At 41.6% G+C, this 26786-nt stretch overlaps 1 protein-coding gene across 1 annotated transcript; it reads left to right on the top strand.

Annotated features, from left to right (window-relative positions):
- The first annotated feature begins 870 nt into the window (after positions 1-870).
- LOC149321000 (uncharacterized) lies at positions 871-26632 on the top strand. Its single transcript, XM_089514621.1, has 7 exons — positions 871-1326; positions 5826-5921; positions 16107-16337; positions 16773-16795; positions 19918-20033; positions 21582-21635; positions 24340-26632. Exons 1-7 carry the CDS (start codon positions 871-873, stop codon positions 25257-25259), a joined length of 1896 nt encoding a protein of 631 aa, XP_089370747.1. The 3' UTR covers positions 25260-26632.
- The last annotated feature ends 154 nt before the right edge of the window (positions 26633-26786 follow it).

The raw sequence follows: 26786 nt of genomic DNA, 5'->3' as shown, positions 1-26786 counted from the left end.
TCTTTTCCCTGCATCCCCTGCCCAAAGCCCTCTGTCGCTGGGCATTCCTTCCCTTGCAGGAGGAAAAAATTCAGGTCACGAACGGAGCTCATGTCAGGCAACACCCCCCCCCCTTTTCAAATTCAAACAATTTTTTTGAGCAAATATGCGCATTGAATACATTATGTTTGTATTCCAGAGGCAGATGGAGCTGGACTTGCACTTTATATCCTTGGATCTCCTTGCCTTCTGCAGAGGGGGAAGCTACAAATGTTGCAAACAATCAATGTTACATTTTTAACAATTTTTTTGGAGCAAATATGCGCATGGTTTGTCTTCTTGAGCAGATACAGCAAGGGAAGCAAAGGGAAAGCTAATGTTGCTTTTAAAAGCATAAAAAAAATGCATGGCAATCCCATCCTTTGCCTGGGACAGGGGCAGATCTGACCCCAAAGCCCACAGGTTTATAAAAAGAGAGAGAGAGAGAGAGGCATCTCTCTCCCTGCTTCAGCCGCTGAAACCCCTGTGCCTGGCTCTTTAAAAAGGGAGGACACTTTCCCCGATGCCCTGCAAACGTCACCATGACGATAGCTTGATTGGCAGCAGCCACCTCGCCAGCAGACACAGAATGCATTCGATTTCTAATTTGCAGGTCAAAATGCATTCGATTTCAAATTTGTAGTGGGCACTTGCTAACGGAGTGATTCAGGGGAGGGGCATCCGGATCAGCCCAGTTCCTTCCAGGTCTTTTAGACCAGTATAAATGGGGCCTTAGTCTTGACTTAAATTGCAGTGAGGAACCTCCTCCCCTATCTGAAGAGATTCCAGGAAAAGAAACGGGCTGAACAAAAAGATAACAGACTTGTTCTTCCACTTCAGAGAAAGGCAGCTATGGCTGGAGAAAATCCAGTCAAGGGTCTCTGTGAGGAAACCACTTGTCCTCTCTGTCTGGACTTCTTCACAGACCCAGTGATCACAGACTGTGGGCACAATTTCTGCCAGGCCTGCCTCACCCAGTGCTGGGGGGCATCTCAGGAGGAGGGTTCCTGCCCTCAGTGCAGAGAAACAATTCAGCAAAGCAACTTCAGGCCAAACAGGCAACTGGCAAATGTTGCAGAACTTGTCAAGAAACTCCAGGAGGAGAAAGAGAGAGAAGGCGCAAGAGAAGAGAAGAGGGGAGCATGCAAGATTCATCAGGAGCCCCTGAAACTGTTCTGCAGAGAGGACGAAACCCCCATCTGTGTGGTGTGCAACAGGGCCAAGGAGCACCAAGGGCACACTGTTTTTCCCCTGGAAGAGGCTTTCCTACAGTACAAGGTAGGCCATCCCACCCAGGTGACTGGCAAGGTAAGACAAATAACCTGGATTTCTTTTCAGACTGTTTTCTAGAGTCTGGAGTAAGTGGCAAATTGGGGTTCAATGCAAGCAAAGTGGGACAAAAAATAAAATAAAATCCCAAGCTCGCCTATATATTGATGGGCTCTGAGGTTCCAGTGACTGACTAGAGGTGCCTCTACACTGCAGGAATAATGCAGTTTGACACCACTTTAAGTGCTGTAGATCCATCCTATGGAATCTTGGGATTTGCAGTTTTGCAAGGTCTTTAGCCTTCTCTGCTGATGCCTCACCAAACTACAAACTATATAAGGATTCCACAGGATGGAGCCATGGGAGTTAAAGCAGTGCCAAGCTGCAGTATTTCAACAGTGTAGATGCTCCCTTAGAAAGGCTATTTTTGGATCATGCTAGATAGTGCAATGAAAATGTTGGCCAGATGTGCAGCTGCTGTCAGAAGAGGAACCAAATTGTTGTTATTGTTGTTCCATGTTGGGCAGAACCAGATAGGGAATTGAAAATAAAACTACCAATATTATAGAAATCGGTGATACAACCACCTCTGAAATATTGTGTACAATTCTAATCGCTACACCTGTAGGGAAAAAAAGATACCATAGAGTTATAAAAAGTGGCAAGTGAAAGGGGTTAAGATATTGGAGCAACTATAAGGAAAATCTAACGTTTGGAACCGAACCATTCTTTTGGGGCAAAGATTATTATGGGGAGATACTATAGACTGAGAGAAATAACTTAGGTTTCTTTCATGAGTGCTTTTGAGTTCTTTTGGGAAATAGGTTTCTTGAGTAAATGGATTCAGTGTAAACAAGTGCACAGCGAGACAACGAAAACCCATCCCAACCTCACATATATACACAGATGGGAACTGAGCCTGCAGAAATTGATGAGGAAAGGACCATGGATAACTTGATAAAAAAAATCATAAAAATAATTGTGCAACTGCTTTTAAAAAAGGAAAATTACATGTTAGGCATAAACTGCTGGTATCATATTGCTTTTATTCAAATGCATGGCTCAACTAACAGCTAGAATGAAAAATATCATATCAGTATTATATTAATTGGCCAAACCTACATTCTAGTGAAACATATTCATTCCAGTCATTTACTATACAATGGTCTCTTGGTATATGCTGATGTTTGGTTCCAGGACCCATTATGGATACCAACATCCGTGGATGCTCAGGTCCAATTATTTACAATGGCATAGTAAAATATATAAAGGAGCAAAATCAAGGTTTCTTTTTTGGAATTTATATATTTTTGAATATTTTCAAGTCATGGATGATCCAATCCATGGATAAAAAAATCCTTGGATATGGAGTGCTGTTTGTACTTACTTAGGACAATCGTTGTATGCTTGTGGATGTAAAGGTAGATAAGAGCTTACTTTTCTGTAGCATAAACTGTTGATCTAGTCTTCATGGAGTAAGGAAGCGACTTTTCTGGGAAAGTGGCCCCTCTAGCACTGTTTCAAGAGGATGTGGTTTCTGTTGCGCTGAACGTATAGAGGGTCATGTAGAGTCTAGAAAGGGCAGGCGGTTGTTGCTGGTTGCTGAGGGGAAATCTTAAATTGAAACCTGGATGGTTCAGCAAAGAGGGAAGAAGCCCAGAGGCACGATTTACAAGTACAGTGGGCCCTTGGTTGTGGGGGAAATTCTTCCTAATTAACCAAAGGCATTCCGCACACCCATGCAAACATGATAGGAGCCGTTTGCCTATCGGGTTAAGTGCAGGAATCTCTACCTGCCAGACAGATAAATAATCTGTCCCTTCTTTTAGTTAATTACTAAAGTTAGCTATTACCTGCACCTGGATCCAAAGGTTGATGATTAACCAATCATGAAACAATTAACGATCCTGTATTTCCCCCTACCTGCTTTTCTGCCTTTAAAAGTACAAGACTTGTCTGATTCAAACGTCAATTAAATTGGCCAAGTGTTGGTTCGGTTGGTCAGAGTCAATTAAACCATTCATACCAAATGGCTGGTCTTGACTGATTTCTCTACACTTGGTATCTGCTGGGGTTTGGTTCCTGTGGATACCAAAATCTGTGGATGCTCAGGTACCATTAAGAACAGTGGCAGAGTAAAATTTATGTAAACTGACAAAATCAAGATTTGCCTTTTGGAATTTTTATTTAAAAAACATTTTTGAGCCATGGATGATTGAATCTGTGACTAAAAATACATGGATATGGAAGGCCAACTGTAGAAGAAAGAGGGTGTTACTGCACAATGTGGTGAGTCTGCTTGCTTGGCGCAAAAGAGCCAAAGCCCACAGTGAGGTAGAGAACACCAAGGTTTATTTTGTCTGTACAGCAGGGCTCAACAAGGTGATAAATTCCACAAGTTGAGAAAGAAAACCAACACTGGGTTCTCACACATATACTTTTCTGGCATCCTTACATATATAATTATGTATGTTCACTTACAATGATGGGCTGCTTAGTTAAATGCCAACTGTGCCTAAAATAGCTCCTGCTTGGTTATGTAGTTTCTTCCTACTGAGAATGTGCAAAGCTATTGCCACACCACGAAAAACCTAGGTTCACCTATCATTCATCTCCAACCTGCTCAAGCTGACCCTACCCATCACCTGTCACATAGAATCCTAGAGTTGGATGATATCCCCAAGGGCCATCCAGACCAACCCCCCGCCATGCAGGAACTCACAATCAAAGCACTCTTGACAATGGCTGCCTGTGTCTTGTTTACAGCTTGTCCTATCTACTTCCTCATTTTCTTGAGTTAGTTTATTAAGATAAAGAAAAGCAGACTTCCTCTATCTGAAACTGATAGCCATGCGGTTTAGCTGTCTGTTCAAAGAAGATTAAACCGTCTGAGCTAATTTGAGCAAACTTTGCTTTTTTTTTTCTTTAACTGTACTTAAGCATTTTATCTTAATTTCTTGCAGTATCACCCCCCCCCCCCTTCATCTTGTTCGGATCCCACATTTCATAAGGTTAAAATTTATGGGGGTGGGGAACCATTCACTGCTTGCTTGGTTTTGAGCATGTGCTTTTCAGCAAATAAACCACAGTTTATACCTTTACCTGAGTGCCATGTTCTTCCATGGCTAGACAGCAAACCTGGGGAGACTTCTCCCATAACATTACAAGGAATAGTTCAATGAGTGGAAAAGTGGGGGCATTATAAGGAAGAATACTGTATATATGATAACACTTATTTATGCTTAGTCGTTATGCCGTATCATTAAGAAAATTAATTTTATTTTTCTTTGTTGGTTTTATGCATTTATTCATTATTAAGTTCAAACTCATTCTTCTGTAAATGAATGAAATCCTCCTAAATAAACTTCCTTGCAACAGTTGCTTATTTTGGTGGGGAAATGCTGGCTGCCTGTGGGGAAAGTTGGTCACCTTTCACCCTCCAAGGACCAAAACACACTGCAGATTTAATCCAGTGTGCCACAAAAATCCTCTTTGCATATCCTCCCACCCTGAGGCCTTGCCATTCAACAACAGAACAACACACAGATTAATATGTAAATCACTCCTCCCAACCTAGGCTCACACAGTATATATACACCTCACTCACTTCCATGTCAGCAATCTGCAGATGCTAGCCACAGATGCTGGCGAAACGTCAGGAATAAACTCTTCCAGAACACAGCCACATAGTTCAAAAAACCCACAAAAAACTATGGATGCCAGCTATGAATGCCTTCGACTTCACATTGTTCAGAGGGGGTTTGGCATTGCCTTTTCCTGACGTTGCGAGTATGTGACTTGCCCTGGGTCAACCACTGGGTTTCATAACCAAGCTGGAAATGTCATAGTGGTTTGAGCATTGGACAACAACCAGGGAAACTTATCAGTGGAAACCAACTGGGTGATCTTGGGCAAGTTACACTCTCTCAGCCTCAGACAAAGGCAAAGGCAAGCCCCCTCTGATAAATCTTGCCAAGAAACCCCTTAGGGTCACCATAGATTAAAAATGACTTGAAGGCACACAACAACAACAACAACAACAACAACAACAACATGCATTTCACTCTTGAGGTGGGACGAGGTGGCTTGGAAGTTATTTTTAAAATAATAATAATAATAATAATAATAATAATAATAATAATAAATTTTGAGCAAACCCAGAGGCACAAAGAAATATTTAGCTGCTGTTACAGTTAAACCTTTAAAATAAACTGTTTCTCTTTATTCAAAATTCACTTTAGCTAGAAAATGAAGTTAGGCCTCTGAACATTTTGAGCTTTTCAATATCCTGTATCTCTATTTTCAGTAAGTGCCACAGTAATTGCAAGTTTAATTAAAATGTTACATATATGTTCCTAAAACAGAACTACTTGGAACAGAGAAGTCCTGCCTGATTTTCCACCGTCTAAAATATGGAAATATCTGTCAGTAAGCTATAGACCTTCGTTATGGGACCAGATATTATTTTTTAATGCAAATCACTGGCTGACCTGAGAATGACTGGCTTGATTGAACATAACCTTATTCACTTCTTTCAGGAAAAAACCAAGATCCATTTGGATACTCTTAAGAAAAAGAGAGAAGAACTTAAGGGCCAGAAAAACTCTGAAGAACTGAAGAGGCAGAAATATCAGGTGGGTGCATGGTGAGGCTGCATGTTGATGAGTAACCTCTGTTTCCTCCATCAATGCTGAAAAATATTTTTTCTGGATTTGACATTGTATGGATAGCTTCAATCTGGATCAGACATGCAATTATTCTATCTCTGAACCTTTCAAGTCATATGTACCGTATAACAAAGAGGATTGAGTTACATATTCTAGGGGTTGCATAAAAAGTATCTCAGCGCTGCATATCCAGAAGCCGAAAATCCTTTCTGAACAGGCAAAGTAACTGGAAGCTGCAACATCAAGCAACAACTTTTATGTGACTGAGATAAGCCTTAGCAGGTCTCTGCCTTGTTAGCCATATATCACGTCTGTTGTTGTGTGCCTCCAAGTAATTTTTGACTTACCCCTAGGGTTTTCTTGGCATGTTTCTTCAGAGGGGTCTTGCCATTGCCCTCCTCAGAGATTGAGAGAGTGTGACTTTCCCAAGGTCATCCAGGGTTTGTTTAGGCTCGAGTGGAGAATCGGACCCTGATCTCCAGAGTCGTAGTTCAACACTCAAACCACTACACCATGCTAGTTCGCTATTGTGTCTACTCACTTTTAAGAATAGTAATAGTAAAAGTGATTTTGAGTCCATTTTGAAAACGTGATTTTTCACGAAGGTGCACAAAATTAAATCTTGTTCCCTACTTCCTTTGCAAGGCTTTTGGAACAAAAGAAGTTGCATTCCTTCCCTATTAATATAATTTTCCAGGGTCCATACTTAGCTTTCTAGCTGAATTCACTTTTGAATAAACAGTTATTTTATTTTAAAATTGTAATTAGGAAAGGCATATTCCTTCCCTATTAATATCATTTTCAAGACTCCAGTTCTCTAGGTCTACATAACTTAAATACTTCCATGTCCCCAGCTTTAACTCTTTTGCCTTCAGCAGGGTTTCTCTGCACTCAACCTAAGAAAGGGCATCATTTATACGAAAGGATGGCACAGTAAGCATCTTCTCCTGCCCCCCCCCCATGTTTTCAAAAGCTGCTTGACTGGATTTCCCTTCCTCCTCAAATAAATCCAGTCCAGGTTTGTCTTCCTTCCAGAGCAGAAAACACACAGAGTTTAGACAAAACTTTCAAGATTTCAGCCTTGAAGTGGATGTCATCCCTCCCCCCCAAACCAGTGGCTCTAAATATACAGATATGGAAATAGGTTTGTTTTACCATGGTGCTATGCTGACAGTGCAAACACTTTGCTGGTCTCAGTATGATTATTTTTTTTCTACTAAAAGTACTAACTTGCGTTTCCTCTCCAACCAAGATGCTTAAAATCAGCTAGCAAACAAAAATAAGGCCTGTCCAATTATTAAACATGAGTACTGTCCACAGGAATGAGAGTACTTCTGCAACAAAAGCAACATTAAAAGGCAAGAAATGATAGGCAATATAACTAGCTGAACAGTTGTTGACATCCATCCGATAGTGGAACCCACTCCCTTGGAGAGTGGAGGAATCTTATCCTTTGGAGGTTTTTAAACAAAAACTGGATGGCCATCTGTCAGGGATGCTTTGATTCTGTGTTCCTGCATGGCAGGGGTTTGGACTGGATGGCCCTTGTGGTCACTTCCAACTGTATGAGGCTATGATTCTATGTAATATATGGAAGGTTGTTCAGATATCATGAGATCTTCCAATAGCAGGAGAGGAGTCCCCCTATACCATAAACTGTCATAGTGTTCATGGAGAGTACTATGAAGAAATTTAAGAAAGCTAAATACCCTAATCCCACCTGGTCCTGGAAGCTAAGCAGGGTCATCCCTGGTTAGTGTTTGGATGGGAGATGGCAATGAATATCAGGTGCTGTTGTAGGCTATATTTCAGAGAAAGGACCTGGCAAAACTACCTCTGAGTGTACATTGCCTAAGAAAACCCTATGAATGTATGTTGTTGTTCTTTACTGCCATGCTGTGAATGAGACATCTCCATTCCTACCTGTCTTCAACCGCTCTGCTTAAGTCTTGCAGACTCAGGCCTGAATGAGTCTACTCATCTGGCATGTGGTCTTTGGGGCTCGCCAGACCAGCGGGAAAGGCTGGCCTGGGGGCAGAATCAAGGCATGGCATCCACATGACACATGCCCTGACTGCTCCCAGGCTAGCATGATGCTACACACCACTCCACATGGCATCAAGGCGCTCCTCTGGAGCTGTGTCTACTTGATGCAGCACCAAAGGAGCTCAGAAAAGCTGTGCACCAGAGGCCGTGGCGCCCTTTCCAGGGCACAAAAAGGAGCCGCTTTTTGCGGCTCCTTTTTGCACCATGGAAAGGAGAAATACAGCGCTAAAAGGTGCGGTCTTTCGAACCTCCTTTTCTCCTTTGTGAGATACAGATTTTTTCTAAGTACCAAAGTACCAAATCAAATTAATCAGGACAAAACAAGTGAAGCAGCAATTTCCAATTTATTAATTACAGTCTTGCAAGAAGGGGTGTCTCAGGCAAGAAGCACACCATCTGAGGTTTTACACATTTTCTGTTACAATATTTCTATCTCATTTTTTATTGGCCAGATCTAGACATGTGATCAATTTTAAGAGCACCTTTTTAAGTATGTAAAAACTCCACCCATAACATATCTCAACATACATCTCATGACCATTTAAATTAGTCATTATAGATTCATAGGTGTGTTCTAATATCCCCATTACGCATGCTCAAAAGGAGATAGCTCTTGACTTTTAGTAACCCAACCAAAAAAATAGTGTTCTTGACATTTAATGAGGATGGAGCTCTCTTATCAGTTGGCTCCAAAAACTGTTTTGCCTCCTTCTTTGCAAAGTTGTCTTTGACTTCCAGGTGCAGTCTTATTTATTTATTTATTTATTTATACAGAACACTTAGCCATTTTGATAATCTTAACAGAGACAAAAATACTATTTAAAATAACTAAGTCCAGCATATTTTATTAGTGTATCTTATTTATTATCAAAGATATAACCCCCCTTTATTCTTATAAAACAATATATTTAATATTTAATAAATAACAGTGTTATAAAAAGATTATCTAAAAACTCTTTCTTTTATTAACTTATATATTTTTATAAAATTCCCTTTCAGTTAAAAAGCCTCAGCTGACCTTTACTCAATCCTATTAGAATAGATATATTGATTATAATAGTATACATGCATATATGTGGTTCCATAATATATATATACCGTGTATATATATATATATATATATTCTAATGAAAGCATACGATTATATAGTCTAACACAATTTCTACTGTATTCATGTGTTTCTAATTCTTATTAAATCTTATGTGTTTGATTCAAATCCATTTCTCTCATCCTTCACTCCACCTTTCCTACCATTATGATCTTATCTAATAAATTGTGCTTTCTCATGACATGCGAAAAGCCTCAATTTCATCATCTTGATGGAAAGCCTCAATATCATCATCTTGATGGAGTCCTCTTTGATTAGTTTGGTGAGAGCCAGTGTGGTGTAGTGATTTGAGCATTGGACTAGAACTCTGGAGACTAGGGTTCAAATCCCTGCTCAGCCATGAAACCCACTGGATGGCCTTGGGAAAGTCACACTCTCTCAGCTTCAGATGAGGGAAATGGCAATCCCCCTCTGAAGAAACTTCTCTGTAAGAGAGCTCTGATGCCACAACAAACTACAATTTGTTTTACTGGATTATTCCTAGATTATTTGGACTGGATTGGATTGGATTACAGTGGACCCTTGTTATAGGCTGGGGTTTGGTTCCACGATCCCCCGTGTATAACAAAATCCGTGTATGCTCAAGTCCCATTAAATATAATGACATAGCAAAATGGTGTCCCTTATAAAAAATGGAAAATCAAGGTAAATTTATACTTTTCTGGAATATTTTCAAACCGTGTATGCTTGAATCTGTGTATAAAAAATCCGTGTATAAGAAGGGCCGACTGTATTTTTGGATTATTTCTGCAGTGTGGATACAGCTAGAGGATGCTTGCTTCTCCAAGGAAGGAAGAACAACAAATGATCGTAAGCTCCAAAACACACTGCAGAAATAACCCAGTTTGAGACTGCTTTAACTGCCCTGGCTCAGTGGTAGGGAATCCTGGGAATTGTATCTTATTGCGGAACCAAAGCACTTTGACAGAAAAGGTCTCACAAAACTACAGTTGCCAGAATTCCTTAGCATTAAATCTGGGCAGTTAAAGCGTTCTCAAACAGGATTATTTCTGCAGTGTGTTTTGGACCTAAGATTTCCTTTTAATTGAGAAAGGGGAGGAAGAGGAGGTGATCTCTTCATGAAGTAAAGCTTTAATTACATTGACTGAGGAGCATAGAGAGGAAAACAACTGAGATGGAGAAATTTCAATAATCAGTGAGTAGCTTAGAAATCTATAGTGAAATATAGAATTTGAAAAGCCTTTTAGAAGCTATTAACAAAAGCGTTTGCTCTGACTGTATACAGGAAAAGGAATTTAGATTAGGGCCCCATCAAGGATGCATGAATGTTTAAAGAACAAAACGACCCTTTGCTCTACCAAGGCTTCATTTGGCGCCTGGTATTCTTCTAAAGAGCCATAATACATCAAGAGATAAGAGAGCAGAATCCCTGGCAGAGAAAGGGGGACAAATTAACACATAGGTGATAAGAGAAAAGAATGCAACCAAATGTGCCTTAAGTATATTTTAATATATTCATGTATCTTTGCTCTGATTGTGAGAAAGTTCTGTATGTTTAAATCTCCCGTGACCAATGAGATGTATTAGAGGGTCTCTTTCAACCCCTAGAAAGGTAACCATTTTCTTCTGTTTTGGGGCCCCAGTTTGATTTTTGGAATAGGAATTCCACTGGGGTCTGCCAGCTTAAATAAACTCTGAATTCTCAGCGATATCCTGGGTCCTCTTGCCTACTTCATTCTGTCAAGCTAGAGGGGTTTCACGAGGGAATTCCTGGCTGAACCTATCATCCACAACACAACAATACAGAAATAGGAAGTCCCCACTCTACCCCTAGTTACTAAAGAAACACTTCCATCCTGAATTACTCCTGGTATGAAGCAGACAAGAAAGGAAATGATTCATCATCAAATGTTACTGTCTGAAGCCGGCAGCCCCAAACAAGAATTCTAACCAGCCAATGGATTCTGCTCTACCAGTGAAATTTTCCTCCAGTCTCCAAATTTCTAGCATTGTAGCAAAATAATAATAATAATAATAATAATAATAATAATAATAATAATAATTTATTTATATCCTGCCTGCTCCCACTAGGACCAAGGCGGCTTACAGTAAAACTGTCCAATACACAATAAAATAACAATACACAATAATCCCAAATTCTACCCTCCCCCTTAAAAGAACTATTAAATCACAAATACATTAAAAGATTCACATAAAATTAATTGTCAACTAAAACTGGAAGGATGGGGTGTGAGATAATCGATGGAATAGACTGCACAATAGTCAATTCAATGAGTGGTTGAAAACTATTCCAAAGGCCTGTCAGAAGAGATCCGTATTGACAGCTTTCTTAAAGCAGTCCAAGCTTGTAATATGACGGATCTTGTCTGACAGGCCATTCCATAGATTAGGAGTGTTTGCAGAGTTGTTCTGGTTGTTCTGGTCTTCACCGGTTGCAACAAATTATTCCCAGAGGACCTGAGGGTGTGGGGTGGATTATACAGAAGGAGGCGAAGTAGGTTGGACTCAAGCTATGTAGGGCTTTAAAGGTCATAACCAACACCTTATAATTTCCTGGGACTTTTAAAAGAAAGTGCTAATGTGCTAGCTATATTTAGAATATTCAATATTAATCAATTAATTTACTAACAGTAAAAATAGGAGAGAGATTTAGAGAAAAGCTAGGCTGAAAAGTTGATAAGGTAACTGAGGTTGTCAGCGCAACTGCTGGGGTCCAGCAACCACTGTCAGCAACTCAAACGAGTCCTGGGGTTAAATCAGACCCTTGGAGCAGAGCTGGCAAATTTCCAGAAGCAGAAGCGTGGCTCCAAAGTCCAAGTTGGGATGACAGCAACTGGATGTCTTCCAGAAACTGCAGCAATGCAGGAACCTCCGGGGACACACAGCAAACCGATGCTATACCTTCTACTGATAAACCACCAGAGAAACTAAGTCTCCTGAAGTGCTCTTTATTCACAGTGCTATAATACAAATCAAGATGTCTAAAACTCCAAACCATACCAATCCAACTCCTTCTACAAACCCACAAGCTACCCCTTGCAACCCCTGGGTTTATATAGTCTGCAAACCATGTGGTCTCCCAAACCCAGTGAGTTCAGGTGTGTAGCCATGTCATGTGTCTCCTGTGCAATCTAGACACATGGTTTCATCATCCATGACTATGTGCACTTGGGCATTGAAGTGTCCTTGAGCCAATGAGCTTCAGCTGTGCTGATCAACCTTGCCACTCTGCTGAATGCTCATGGCCAAACACACACACATCAAGCATTTCCCTGTGTGCTGTGTTTTAACCCTTCAAATCCCTGACAGAGGTCACCAAAACATTCCAAGTGCCAGAACTGGCATTGAACAGAACATCAATAATGTGTGGAATGCACTTAAGAAACATCATGACACAGAGAGTTTAGAAATTAAACTTATAAGGAATGTGAGCAAAGGGTTTCAGATGGACCTTTAATGTATGCATCTGTCCACTAATAGATATTAGAATTCTTATGTATAAGCTTTTCTGTTAACCAATGTATGATGTAAAAAGGATTCCTTCATCTAAGAACCTATAAAACCTTAGGTTACCTTCTTGTGGGTGGGGCTTGGGCTCTGGCCTGTATCCTACCGGAGAGTCCTCCCAACTTGTTCCACGTGTGGTACAAACTTACCCACACTGGGTGTGAATGCAATTAAACTTTACTCAAACTTCAACCAAAACAACACAAGTCCAAACAACCCTTGTGCCCAACTTCCCCACCAAGACTCTTCTTCCACGTCAGGCCTCTTCAGTGTCCGGGGTCCCTTCTCTGTCCGGCACGTGCCGTATTTCTCCAGGGGCTCACACTCCGCCTTCTCCCAGTCCGTGGGGGCTGGGGCTGTTCCCAACGTTCCTCTTTTGGGTCTCACCACTCTTTCCAGGAAGCCTCCTTCTCTCTCTCTCCACTCACCCTCACATGGGTATCTAAAGTCCCCTCTTCCTTGGGGTCCCATAGCTGCACTTCGGCGTGTGGGCCCACTCTCAACAGTCAATGTCGCCCCTGCAAGGAAACAGGTTGGTCCTCTCTCCATGGGCTTCTGGTGATCTTTCCTCTCCCTATCCCAACCGCCTCTCCATGACCCACTCTTCTGCGTTTTCCCTTCCACCCTGTGTTGAACTTTCCGTCTCCTCTTATACCCCCTCTCGGGGCCTTGTTCCCCGCCCCGGCTCCTCCCCGGGGCTTCCCTCCTTCATCTCTTCCACCTGCCTCATCTCGCTGCAACCAACCCTTTCCTCATCTTTCCCCACCTCACTACACTTCTTTTTTGGTGCTACAAATCTCTAGAAAGTTATTTCTATTTGTAGAGAGCCGGCTTAAATAAATCTGTGGAATTTATCTCTCTAGGGTCTCCTTTCCTGACTGTTTGCTGGTGAGAAAGGAAGATTTCTTAATTTACCAAAATCTACATCACTTGGATGCAGAACTTAAAACTTCAGCCATGTATTTAGAAATAAATTTTAGACATCTAAAGAAAAGAGGCAATCAAACAGTGTTGCCAATTTCGCAACTTTCCCACGAAAACGGGGACTTTTCAGAGCTTTTCGTGTGATTTTCGCGCCTGGCTCTTTTTCAGTGCCTTTTCCGTGCCTTTGGCAGACTGCTGCAGAGCAACCAACCCTTTGGAGTGTAACAGTTTTCAGCCAAGAGGGCTGGAGAAAAAACTCTCTCTCTCTCTCTCTCTCTCTCTCTCTCTCTCTGACTCCCTCTGAGGGCCAGGACAGAGCAAGCCCAACCAACCCCAACTGTTTGGAGGAATAGTTCAGCCAATCAGAGAGAGGACAGTGATTCCCCCCCCCCCCCCCGCCAGGCATTCTCAGGCTCCAGGGGAAAGCTAAGTAGCTGCAGTGCTGGAGAGAGGCAGGGAGTGAGGGATCTTGGCTGGCTTAATCCCAATTGCCTTGGATTTCCAAGTAAGACATAAGTTTTAAGGCACACAAAGGCAATACTTGATCATGGTATCATGGCTTGATGTTGTGGACTTCTGTGTGTGCCTGAGAGTGACATTTGAATTTCTGAATTCCTGAGCTTGGGCAGAGTGCCCCAAGCCTACCTCTCAGGGTCGTTGTTGTACTGTGAGGACCATTTGGGTTGTGTGATGTGAATGTGATGTCCCTGAGTGTGTGTGTGTGTTAGTGATTAAATATGCCTCTGAGCATGGGCAGAGCACCTGGTAAGTTGGCATCCCTGCCCTGTCTTCCAAGAATTTTGTTTTGTGGCCATTGCCATCCATACTGCAGAAATAATCCAGTTTGGCACTGCTTCTAACTGCAAGGCTCCCTGCGATTCTGGGATTCTGGGCACAACAAACCACCAAGCCCAGAATTTCATGCATGGAGCCCTGGCTGTTGGTAAAAGCAGAGTCTCAACATGTCACAACAAACTACAATTCCCAGGATTCCCTGGTTTGACAAGGGAATTACCTCCACGCTTCCAGATCACAGCCCCAGAGAATGAGTCTACACAGGATATCAGTGTTGCCAGTTTAAGTCCACTTCTTCAGCTGCATTTGGATTTAATAATAATAATGGTGATGATGATAGAGAGATCTTGTAGCACCTTTGAGTCTCACTGAAAAAAAGTTGGCAGCATGAGCTTTCTTAGACTTAAGCGTATTTCCTCAGATGCATGGGAATTGTAGTTCATTGTGGCACCAGAGCTCTTTCTCACAAAACTACAATTCCCAGGGTTCCCTAGCACTGAGCCAGGGCAGTTAAAGCGGTCTCAAACTGGATTATTTCTGCAGTATGGATTGGACCTTGAGCATTTTTAATAACTAAGGTCCAAAACACACTGCAGAAATAATCCAGTTTGTGACCGCTTTAACTCTCCTGGCTCAGTGCTAGGGAATCCTGGGAATTGTAGTTCATTGTGGCACCAGAGCTCTTTCTCACAAAACTACAATTCCCAGGGTTCCCTAGCACTGAGCCAGGGCAGTTAAAGCAATCTCAAACTGGATTATTTCTGCAGTGTGTCTTGGATCCAACTCAGGCTGCATCTTCACTCCAGACTCCAGAGACAATCCAGTTTCGTACCGTTTTTACTGCCATGGCCCAGTGCTATGAAATCCTGGGAATTGTAGTTTGCTGTCACACCAGAGTTTGCTGAGAGAGAAGGTTAAATGTCTCTGAAAACTAGAATTCCCAGGATTCTCTAGCACTGAGCCATGGCAATTAAAAGGGTGTCAAACTGGATTTATTTCTGCAGTGCGGTTGCAGCCGAACACGTTTCTATTTGGCACAAAGCTTCCTGAACCCCCTTCATGTCAAAATAAATATCTTAAAAGGACTGAAAGATTCTTTGTTTGGTTCAATGGTGATTTTGAGAGTTGAAATAAGTTACAATTATTTTTATTCAATTATGTTTACGTTTATTTGCAAAACATCCGCCATTTTAACATTATGGGAATTTTCCGGGAATTGTGGCTGAATATTCCGTGTGATCTGGGGGGATTCAGCGGGTTTTGGACAAACATTTTCGGGAATTATCTCCGAGGCTTGTTGGCAACACTGCAATCAAAGTTACCAAGGGAATATGAATCCAGGAACTCGTAAGAGTTCTAAGCATGAATGAGTTTCTTTGTCTCACTCTGCAATACTAGAAATTTGGGAACTGAAGGAAAATGTCATTTGGAGGACAGAATTCTTATTTGAGGGGCAACGCCCTCATTTTGCTCCCTGCAGTTATATACCTGGGCAGAATACATTAAACCTACATACATATACCCCGGCATCCCCCAATTGTCTTTTTTCCAATGTCTATTAATTTCCTGGGACTTTTAAAACAAAGTGCTTGGATGCAGAATGTTACACATTTGGAAAAGTGGTGGGCTGAAATATGTCCAGGGAAGAAATCCTTGTGAGAGTAATCATTGACTTCAACCTCTGGATGAAGTGCCCCATTTTCTGTGTTTATGAGCAGTTATGTTGTTGGTTGCTTCCTTGACGTAACCTCACATTAATTCAACTGTGTTTCTCCTTCAATTTGCATCAGAGAGAGTTAGAACGGGAGAAGATGGGCATCAAATCTTTCTTTGAGAAAATGCAGAGGTTTCTTGAGGAGAAACAGCATTTCTGCTTAGTTCAATTGGAAGACCTGGAAAAAGAGATGGAGAAAAGGCAAGAAAAATCTCTCACCAAACTCTGTGAAGAACTTTTCCAAGTCAGTCTGCTGATCACAGAGATGGAAGAGAAGTGTCTGCAGCCAGCCAGTGAGTTCCTGGAGGTGAGATTTGACATGCAGATTACATCCAGTGTGGGAGGTGGGGCTTCTTGGGGTGGGACCAAAAGGGAGGCCCCTACCTTGCTGCCCCTGTCATTCTACTTATGAGTAGGTGGCCTGGGGCAGGGAAGAGGACACTTTCCCTGGAGGGGAAGTCCTAGACGGAGCAGCCTGCAAGGGCACTATCCTCCTCTGTCCCAGGCATCCCAGAGCAGCCAAGAAGAGGAAGAAGGGTCCAGTCAGGTGTCACTCCCATCCTTGGCGTCACCCAGTGTGGTCCACAACCCCTGAACCACTTAGTGATGCCACTGGTATCCAGGATTAAATATATCCTTGGTGATTTTTTTCCCCCTTTTAACAAAGGAATTTCCCACTAAAACAAGAAAACAGTGCTTATCCAGTCTGTGAGTGACCTATTGTTCTCTTGTTCTCTTTTAGGACATCCAAAATTCCATGGTCAGGTAAGAATGTGGCTCTTCTACTGCACTATTAGAGCACTATTAGGGCTGGTCTACACATGTGTGTTTTATGTAAATTGGTGCAGATTTTCACACTTTCAAATCAACTCATTTTGTCTTCACTTATTTCTTGCATATTCCGGCATATTCACACCTATGCGATTTCTGTTGGTCACATACAGCACCATTATTATTATATTTTGGCTGTCAGTCAAAGGATGTGGACCTATGCACTTGTGCTTTCATTATCATCTATCTTGACCCCTCGCCCCCCCCCCTTTTTCCTCCCAAGAGGTTAGCATTGTACTTTTCTCCGGTGATCTAGTGTTTGGATCCATTTGATTATCGTATGCTGCAGTTTCCTGAAAACAGGAGCTTAGTTCATCTCTTCTCTCCCCACTCCTGTGCTTGGCATCTGGAAGAACAGGGGCAGACTTTTTAATATAATTTGCCTTCTCTGCTCCTTGGCAGTGGGTGAGAGAAGAAAGAGCTAATGGGGGGGGGGGGGGGGGGAGGGGGAGGAGACGAGATGCCACTGGGAGAAATCTGTTAGCAGTAATGCCCATCCCTTTGCCATGTGAAGGTATTTGAACACACACAGTCAATAATGCACATCATTCCGAATACCATGGCAAGAGATTTGCGCCTTTTCCTTCAGAGTTTGAGGACTTTTACCCCCCCCCCCCCCAGGGTGAATATGTTCAAATTTCATATGGCCAGATTACATTCTACTTGCATTCTACTGAAACAGGAAAATTTAAAACCAGGAAACACTTGTAAATAGTCTCAGGATACAAGGGTTTTACTGCATATGCAAGACACAGATCCCGAATCGTTCCAGAGAACTGTGCGAAGCGTTACATGGGAACAAGCTTTTTATATCTTCATTACACACAAAAAGAGTGTTCTCTCTTCCCATTAGCCCCCTCCCCAGAATGTAATGTCTATCTCCGAAAAATATGCTTATCATCCAGTAAATGTCCCAGACAGTAGAAAAAGAGGAACCCTGCCTCAAGGGATTTCTGCAAGTAGGTGAAACTTAATTTTAGCAAAGTCTGCAGAAGCTAAAGTTGAGGTCTGTCCTTTGTCTGATTCAGCAAAGGCTGAGGTCTGACTGTTGTCTGGCCTTCTGTAGAAATCAACTCATCATTTTATATCAACCCAAAATCATTGCTTCTAATACATTTATTCAGCTAACTTAACTAAGCAATATAGGTGTCCTAGATTGTCCTAGATTTTCCCTAATCATTACCAGGATAACTTTCATCGTGTAGATTGGGCCATAGTTTCCCCTGCTGCTTTGGGGAATTTTAGTAATTTTCATGACTCAAATGTTTCTCTTTCTGGATGCAATGTTGTCCTCCTCTTTTTAACTCTGCTTTTTCTTTTTCACCTGTACTCCATCTTTAGTATCATTGAAAACATGGCACAGTCGTTTCCAGTCTTTCCATTTGTTGTCCTGTCTTTCCATTTTTAAATTTTACAAAAGCACAGAGAAGGTTGTTGTTGGGGACCCACCATTGGAGTGTATCATACGGTGGAAATCCCATGCAAAAATGGGGGTTTGAATTGGAAAAAAAGCAGGTTGATTTTCATACAATGTCATTGTTAAACTAATGTTAACCCAAACAGAAAGTGGAGGGAAAGTAAACAAAAGTTGCTCCTTTTTATCCCAAAAGTAAAAAGGAGCAGCTTTTGTTTACTTTCTGTTCAGGTTAACACAAGTTTAACAACATGTGTGAAAATCAACCGCTTTTTGTGGGGGTTTTCCTACCTTTTAAATCCCATTTTTGCACGGCATTTCCCCCATGTGATAAACTCTATTGCGAGTTTAGGTTTAATCTCCAATCTCTGTGTTGCACCCCTTTCAGATTGTTGCATTGTGTGGACCTGGCATACACCCCTAGCATTTTTCGTTTTGCTTTCTGATGCACGAGATCCATTTATTGGAGATTGCCAGGGACAGAACATGCAAAACCTGAGGAATGTGCCACTGGACAATGGCACACTGTGTATCTGGGTTCTTTTCTTGTGTGATCCTCCTGACCTCACAAAGGCAGCCGAGAAATTAATGTGAGACATGGGGAACCGAGATGGCAATTATTGTTGTTGTTGTTGTTGTTGTTATTCTTATTGTATTCATTATTATCCCACTTTCCTTCCATTGAGACTCAAGGCAGCTAACAAGATATTTAAAAACAATACAGAATTAAATTCATATAAAAACTTCAATAAAATCACAAATAGAAAAACATTAAAAATTTGTTTTTAAAAAGCTATTTACAACCCATAAAAACAATGCTGCACAGCATTAAATGCTCATCCTAATCAGTTTCCTGACAGTAGAAAATATTTTAACTTGCCTGCAAGAGAGCAGTGATAGAGCCATCCTGGCCTCCCTAGGGAGGGAGTGTCAAAGTCGTCTTGTTGTTGTTGTGTGCCTCCAAGTCGTTTCCGACTTATGGTGACCTTATCACAGGGATTTCTTGGCAAGATTTATTCAGAAGATGTTTGCCATTGCCTGCCCATGAGGCTGAGAGTATGTGACGTGCCAAGGTCACCCAGTAGGTTTCATGGTCAAGCTGGGAATCAAACCCTAGTTTCCAGAGTCATGTAGTCCAACAATCAAACCACAATGCCACGCTGGCTCTCTCTTCCAAAATCTGCTTCACATTTCAGATTTTATTAAATCCTTCTTTGAAAATTGAACCAAGATAGGCAAGTCCATCACATGTTATGTTACCTTTTCAGCTATCAGGTATATGGGTCTCCATTCAAATTGGCTGTCAACTTATGGTGATGAATTTCCGAGGTTTTCTTGGGCAAGAAATACTCAGAATTGGTTTTGCCAGTTCCTTCCTCTGAAATAAAACCTACTTCAGCTGGTAGGGTGTTTAGGCCCTTCTATAAGGTATAAGGGATCTAATACATTTTGGAAATCAATCAGTAGTAAACTGTTTATTAGAAAGATATCAACCTTTACAATGACAGACTGGAGCAAGAGCAACCTACCAGAAGTGGGTGACTCTGGACTAATATTTGATCTTGATGTGTAATGCTGCAAGATTATAGGGGAATGATGTTCTGAGCTCTGTTTTCCTTAAACTTGATTATTTTCCTTCCAGGTGTGAGATGAATTCAGTAGGATATGTGGTGGATGTTTATCCTGAGTTGGAAGAGAGACTCAGAACTCTCTCTGATAAATTTATTGATTTAGAAAAGGCTGCAGGCATCTATAAAGGTACTTAGAACCACATCGTTTATCCAATATTCAAAGCATGCATGAATTACTTTTGTGATATTTTATTAACCTAAACAAAATTCCATGTGTTACCAGCACATTAAACTTTCCCAAATAAAGCCCTGTGTGTTATCAGAAGAGGAGCACTTAGACCAATTTGGGGATGCTTTGTTTCTTTGTTGTTCTTTTTTAAAAAAGCTCAATACATTACATAGACCAGGACAAATAAAGCACTCTGATGGCAAAAATGTATATTTTTGATAACAAAATGGCAAATATAAATGGTTGGAATTTGGAGACACAGTTTACTATTGCACACATGAGAATATCCTACTGATATTCAAGTGACCAATAAGGAGTTTGTTTTAGTGTATTAGCACATTATTTTAGTATTTTAGCATTTTATAGTGCTGTGTTTTATAGTCCGTTTTTGATTTTATATGTTTGATGTCCTGTCCTTTGATGGAAAGGACATTTATAAATAAATGTTGTTGGTTGTTATCATCATCATTATCATCATCACAACCATCATCATCATCAAAGGTGCGTCTCCTCTACTGCAAATTCTTTATGAAAGAGGAAACACCAGATAATGTAGGAAGAGGAATAGATGGTGATCTTTAGCCGTGTTCCAATTCCAGGCTACAGGCATACCTCAGACTGGGGATTTGAACCTTGGGGTGCATCTACACTGTAAAAATAATGCAATTTGAAACCACTTTACCTGCCATGGCTCCATCCTTCAGAACCCTGGGATTTGTAGATTCATGAGGCAGCAGCATTCATTGACAGAGAAGGCTAAAGACCTCGTAAAATTACAAATTCCAGGATTCCATCGGACAAAGCTATACTTAAAGTGGCATCAAACAGTATTATTTCTACAGCATAAGATACACCATTAGTCCAACACTCAAACCACTACACCACACTATTATATTATTTCTAATTTATATAGTGCTGTAAATTTTACACAGTGCTTTACATAATCGTCTTGAAAAAAATTAAACTGCCTAAGGCGTATAATCTAAAATCACAAGCATGAAATTTAAAATAAATAACTTATCCATTATACTTCTAATCTATAAACTAGCTCCATATCTACTTAAGGATAAGTGAGTGGGCCCTCTGCCTTAACTGCCTCCATCATCTCTACTCCAATTAATATAAACATTTACAAGTCCATCAGTACAATTTCTGCTCTCAAGTGTCTTCCTTCTTCAACTTCTCTTGACCCAAAATGCAGGCTTATTACTGCAAGCTGTATAACCTTATTTAAATTAAATTACAATTATGTAAATTAGCATATTCAGTTTGTATCTTTTTTTATTTTTGGTTTATGAGTCTGTGAGGTTGAACCTTGGATCTTGTCAGTACCTATCATTTTTTAAATAATAATGTATGATTGCAAGCAGAACAATATTAGTTAAATGGGAAGGTCTGTGTTGTGATTGTTTTGGGGGATTTTTTTAGGGTGTGTGTGAGGTGTGCCAGGCAATGCCTCTCCGATGGCCTGAGTAATGTTTTCTCTTCCTTTCTTCTATGCAATAGAAAAACTGGAGGAGGTTCTGATCATAGACTTTTCGGAGCAAACCCTCAAAACAGGTAATTTGGGAGGACTAAAAGAGAAGGGGATTTTTTTAATGAGAGACAGCATCTGATTTCAGGTCCCTGAGAGATCTGTGTATTAATCCTTGGAGACCAGTTTTGTGACAAATGTATTCAATGTAATCCTGGTTTTAATGCTGGATTCATTGTGGGAGGTTTTCTGATTAAAGGAGATAATGTTATACACACTGGGGGGGGGGGGGGTTCAAAAAGATTAATTAAAACATTCTACCCTTGAAACGTTCCAAGTGACTTACAAAAATTATTAATAGAAAGAGAAAGCTGGCCCAAATAACTAGACAGAATGAAGCAGCCCCAAACTGTAACACTGAGGAGAAAATCTGTTGAGCATGTTGGAGGAAATTATTACACAGAGGCTTACCATCCTTAAAATGTGGCTAGATTGTCCCTAACACTCGAGGGTGTCATCGCCAGTTGCTCTTGTCTCCCGTGATGAATTCGTCATGGAGGCATCCCATCATTAAAGCATTTTTGGAGCCACCATTTATCTGCAAACCAGGAACCTCCATTATGCCAAAAATGGTGGTTTCACAAACACTTTAATGATGGTAGTCCTCCATGATGATTTCATCATGGGAGACAAGCGCGACTGACAATCACACTCTCGTGTGTTAGGGATGATCAAGCCACATTTTAAGGACGGTAAGCCTCCGTGTGATAATCTCCTTAGAGTTGCTTTGACCTCTGCCTGGATTTTCTTGGAATGTGCTTACTAATGCTAACAGGGTTAAACAGTCACGTACTGACCAGGTTGGTTGTTCTACTGTGCCTCCAAGTTATTTTTGACTTATGGCAACCCTAAGACCAACCTGCCCTAGGGTTTTCTTAGCAAGTTTCTTTAGAGGGGGTTTATCATTGCTAGGAGCTTCATGAACTCTATAAATAGCTGGTCAGAATGTATTTCAAGCCTCCAGGCATCTGATCTCTGATAAAGGTCACTAGAACAGAGACTGAGCCTCTGAAAGAGAGATTTGCCACCAAACAATCTTTGACAAGGACCCTTGAGTGTTCAATAACATCTAAAATCCACAAAACATGGGCGGGTTACAGACCGCTGAAAAGCGGCGGCCTGTACCCGCCCCTTTCCCCGCCGGATTGGGGCCTTAGCGACCAGAGCGGCAGCCGCTGAGGCCCCGATCTGCCGCTTTCCGGGCCATGGGGAAGCGGCAAAAGGCTGCTTCCCCTCAGCCTGGAAAGGGGTGTCCTTGGGGCTTCAAGCCCCAAGGACACCCCACGGCGATGGGGAGGGGGAGAAAGGTGCCGCTTGGCCCCTTTCTCCCTTGTGTTGCTGGGCGTAGCTGTCTGAAGGCTGCGTCCAGTGACGCAAACCAAGAAGGAGCTCCGAAACGGAGCTCTTTCCTGCTTTGCACAAAGGGCGCACTAAGCGCCCTGGCGCGGAGCAACGACGTCACGTCCGCACCGCCCTGTATAGAGGCGACGCGGTCGTGACGTCATCATGGCGGCCCCCATGTGGAAGGGACACCGCCATTTTGTATGGACTCAGTCCGTACTAGGGTTAGGGGGTGCGGAAGCACCGCCCCTTCCTAACCCTAGTATGGACTGAGTCTGTACTTAAAGGCCCGTTTGTAACGGGCTATTGATAACTTTTATTAGCTAACCAAAATGCACAAAATACATGTTGCAAGCTTTTGAAGCTCCACTGGCTTCTTCACCAGGCAATGGTGTTAAAAATATTACAGGATGAAAAATGAGGATATTAATCACAAGCCTACATTTTGAAGATGTTTCTTTTCTCAGTTCAGATGCTTTTGGAAGGGCATTCATGAAGACTGGTCCTTCCTCTTTCTGGCCATGTGGGTACATCAGGGGAAAAACTTCCATTAGCATGACAAAAAGAGATCCTTCTCCAGCCCTTTGTAAAGCTGCAAAAGTAGAGAGAGCACTGAATTTCTAAGGCAATTGTTAGGTAGAGAGCACTGAATTTTTAAGGCAATCCTCCATATTTATGCATCAGCAAATATTTTTTAGGTGCTGTTTTGGTAAAACATGCTAAATGCAGTCCAAATGTTTAAGAAAAATGTTTTACCTTTGTTGGAGGTAGAAACCTCAGATGGTAAAATCTCAGTCCATTGGCCTCTCTATAGGTTTCCCCTGATACAGATAAAATGTGGTATCTTATGTCCAAAAGGAGGAGAGGCCAGTCTACATGAATGCTCTTCAATAATAATAATAATAATAATAATAATAATAATAATAATAATAATAAATCTGAACTGAGAACAGAACTGTCTTCAAAATGTACACTTGTGATTAACATTGTTCCCCCCTCCTGTTTGATTTTAAACATCTTTGTCTGATGGAAGAAGCCAGCGGAGCTTTAAAAGCTTGCAACATACATTTTGTACATTTTGGTTGGTCCAATGTTTTGTGGATTTGGCTCCTCTTTGAGGAAAATAATTTTTTTGGCCCAAAGCCATCCTGTCCCAGGACACTGAAAAGGATCCTCTTTTACTCCTCCACCTTATAAGAATCCAGATCAAGGGGAATCCAATTGGATTATCAGGTGGTGCCTAACACCACTACAGCCAACACCTCCACAAACTGACCCAATCCCTCCAGCCCCCTAAAATCCCTTGGCTACCCAAGCAGACACAGTGGCAGACATGTTTGATATTGTGGCTCATTGATGATGAAGTTATTTTTGACAATTTTATTGAAGGTACTCCTGTAGCTGGTAGGACCTGCCTTCATACTGACAAATGGACTGTAGCTTCTTGCAACCCAACCTCAAGCACTATGAAAAAAGAATCAACAACAAAAACCCAGATGCCTCTACAGCAGGACCCAGTTCCAGGGGCAGGTGGCAGTGTGACAGATCATTATGTCCACGGTCCATTCTCCACAACTGATCTCTTAAACTGGAAAGCTGCCACCCCGAAAATCCAAGAGGATGTGGACTCTGTCTACAGAACATTTGATACAATATTTTCCACATACTCCCCAAGTTGGCAGGATGTTCAGATCCTATTGAAAACCCTCCTAACCAAAGATGAAAAGGCTCAGGTCTTGAGACATGCCGCCGCCCTCCCCAAAGAAGACCCACCAGCAGTACCTGCAGGGGTAGATCCAATAGAGGCTTTTGACCCAACTACCCTTTCATCACAAGTAGACCCTAATTGGAACTACAATTCCCTTCAAGGGCAGCACAACATCAGAAAAATGGAAGAGGCCATTTTAGAGGGAATCCGCATGACAGGGCAGAGGACAACTAACTGGAGTAAAATAACTGAGATTTTTCAAGGGGAGCATGAACATCCCTCAGAATATTATGAGAGACTGATAGATGCTATAAGAAAATGGGGAAATATCAATCCAGATAACACAGATCACACAGCTCTAGTACGTGGTTTATACAGGGAGAGAGCATGGAAAGACATTAGGAAGGCCCTGAATGAAAAAAACGACTTTGAGGGATTGAGCATGCCCCAAGTAGTGGCCATCGCCACAGGTATATTTAATGGGAGAGAAAAGAGACGAAGGGAAAAGGAGAAAGAAGAAAAGGAAAAAATGAAAATCCTTGCAGCTGCCATAAAGAGTGGAATATCTGCAAGGAAGGAGATCAAAGATAGAAAGAGGTAGAGGAAGAGGAAGAGGAGACATTGAAAAAGAGAGAAATAATAGGCTCATTACTTGTTTTGGGTGCAGCAAAGAAGGACACATAAAATGGGATTGCCCTCTCCGACCTTCTAACCAAAATCCAAACCCCATGGGAATGTGTGGCAGGCAGCAAAAAGGGCCAGGAAAAATCCAACCTCTTCCAAAGTTACAAGCATATCAAACTTTCCAGAATTACTCTCAGAAAGCTGAATTCTTTCATGATGAAGTTTGACATGAGGAGGGAAACTATGAGAATGTGCCTTGATCATGTAATTTTCTGAGAAGCACCTTTCACCTTAGACCCAGATCAATCTGTCCTCCTTTGTTGATGGACATACATACTTATACTTGTTTGGTAAATTCAGGGGCAACTCTGCCCACCCTTCCCCAAGCAGCCATGAACCCTAGTGACCAACAGAACTGGTAATGGGAGTTGAAGGGACACCTTTCAGAATGGCAGTCCCTGAACTAGGTGTTAAAATAGGCCCTCTCACAGCCTATGTTCCTGTCGACAGATGGACTTATGAATTTGTTCAGAAGAGACTTATTATGTAAGCTCAGGGCTACCATTGATTTTGCTTCTGAGGGGCTATATTTGAAACTGTCCAGTGAAAATGTCCCATGACTCTTTGGAACTCTTGCTGCCCCACAAAGCCCCATAGAACTGGATTGTTTGACCACAAATCTCAAGAGATGCTGAACCCATGTGGCTTTGGGAAATAGGACAAGATGCTGTAGGATTGCTGAAATCAGCACAGCCAGTTGTCATCACAGTGAAACCCTACATGGAACTGCCTTAGGTCCCTCAATATCTTTTGTCCATGGAACCCATTTCTGACCTCAGGCCTTTTGCCTAATCTTCCCTAAAGCAAAAGATTCTGTTTCCCTGCCATTTGGTTTGCAATACATCATCAAGAAAAGCGAACTTGACAGGAAAGTAAAGACAATTGCATGGCTTGTGCAAGACCTTCAGCCCATAAATGCATTTGTGGTGGTGTTTCCTATGGTTAACACTTCAGCCACAATTCTGACAGGGATCCTGGCCCCAACACAATAGTACACAGTGATAGACCTGTGCTCTATTTTTCTTTTTAGCACCCTGAGCCACCCAGACAGTGGCATCACTAGGGTTGGTGCCACCTGGTGTCATAACTAATGGCATTTTTTTTGTACTAATGTTACTCATAAATTGTAATTCCTGTATAACACTGAATGTAATGGCAAACGTTGTGACATAAACTAGCAAAATTAAAATTATACTTTTAAATTTCAATATCATATGTGCAGCCATTTAGTAAGTACATGTACATTGTTCCATGTGATGAAAGTGAACATTTGGTCAGATGTGTTGTTTTTTTAAAAAAATTAATAAATGAAATGTACTGCAGCCATTCACTCGAAACCACAAGGTTGCGAGTTCAAGACCAGCAAAAGGGCCCAAGCTCGACTCAGGCTTGCATCCTTCCGAGGTCGCTAAAATGAGTACCCAGACTGTTGGGGGCAAATTAG

This window comes from Sceloporus occidentalis, unplaced genomic scaffold (genome assembly GCF_023333645.1).
Source record: "Sceloporus occidentalis isolate IW3139 unplaced genomic scaffold, rSceOcc1.0.p SCAF_1, whole genome shotgun sequence".
Taxonomy (NCBI): Eukaryota; Metazoa; Chordata; class Lepidosauria; order Squamata; family Phrynosomatidae; genus Sceloporus; species Sceloporus occidentalis.
The sequence above is the reverse complement of the archived record's forward strand: the minus strand, read 5'-3'. Positions and strand labels throughout refer to the sequence as shown.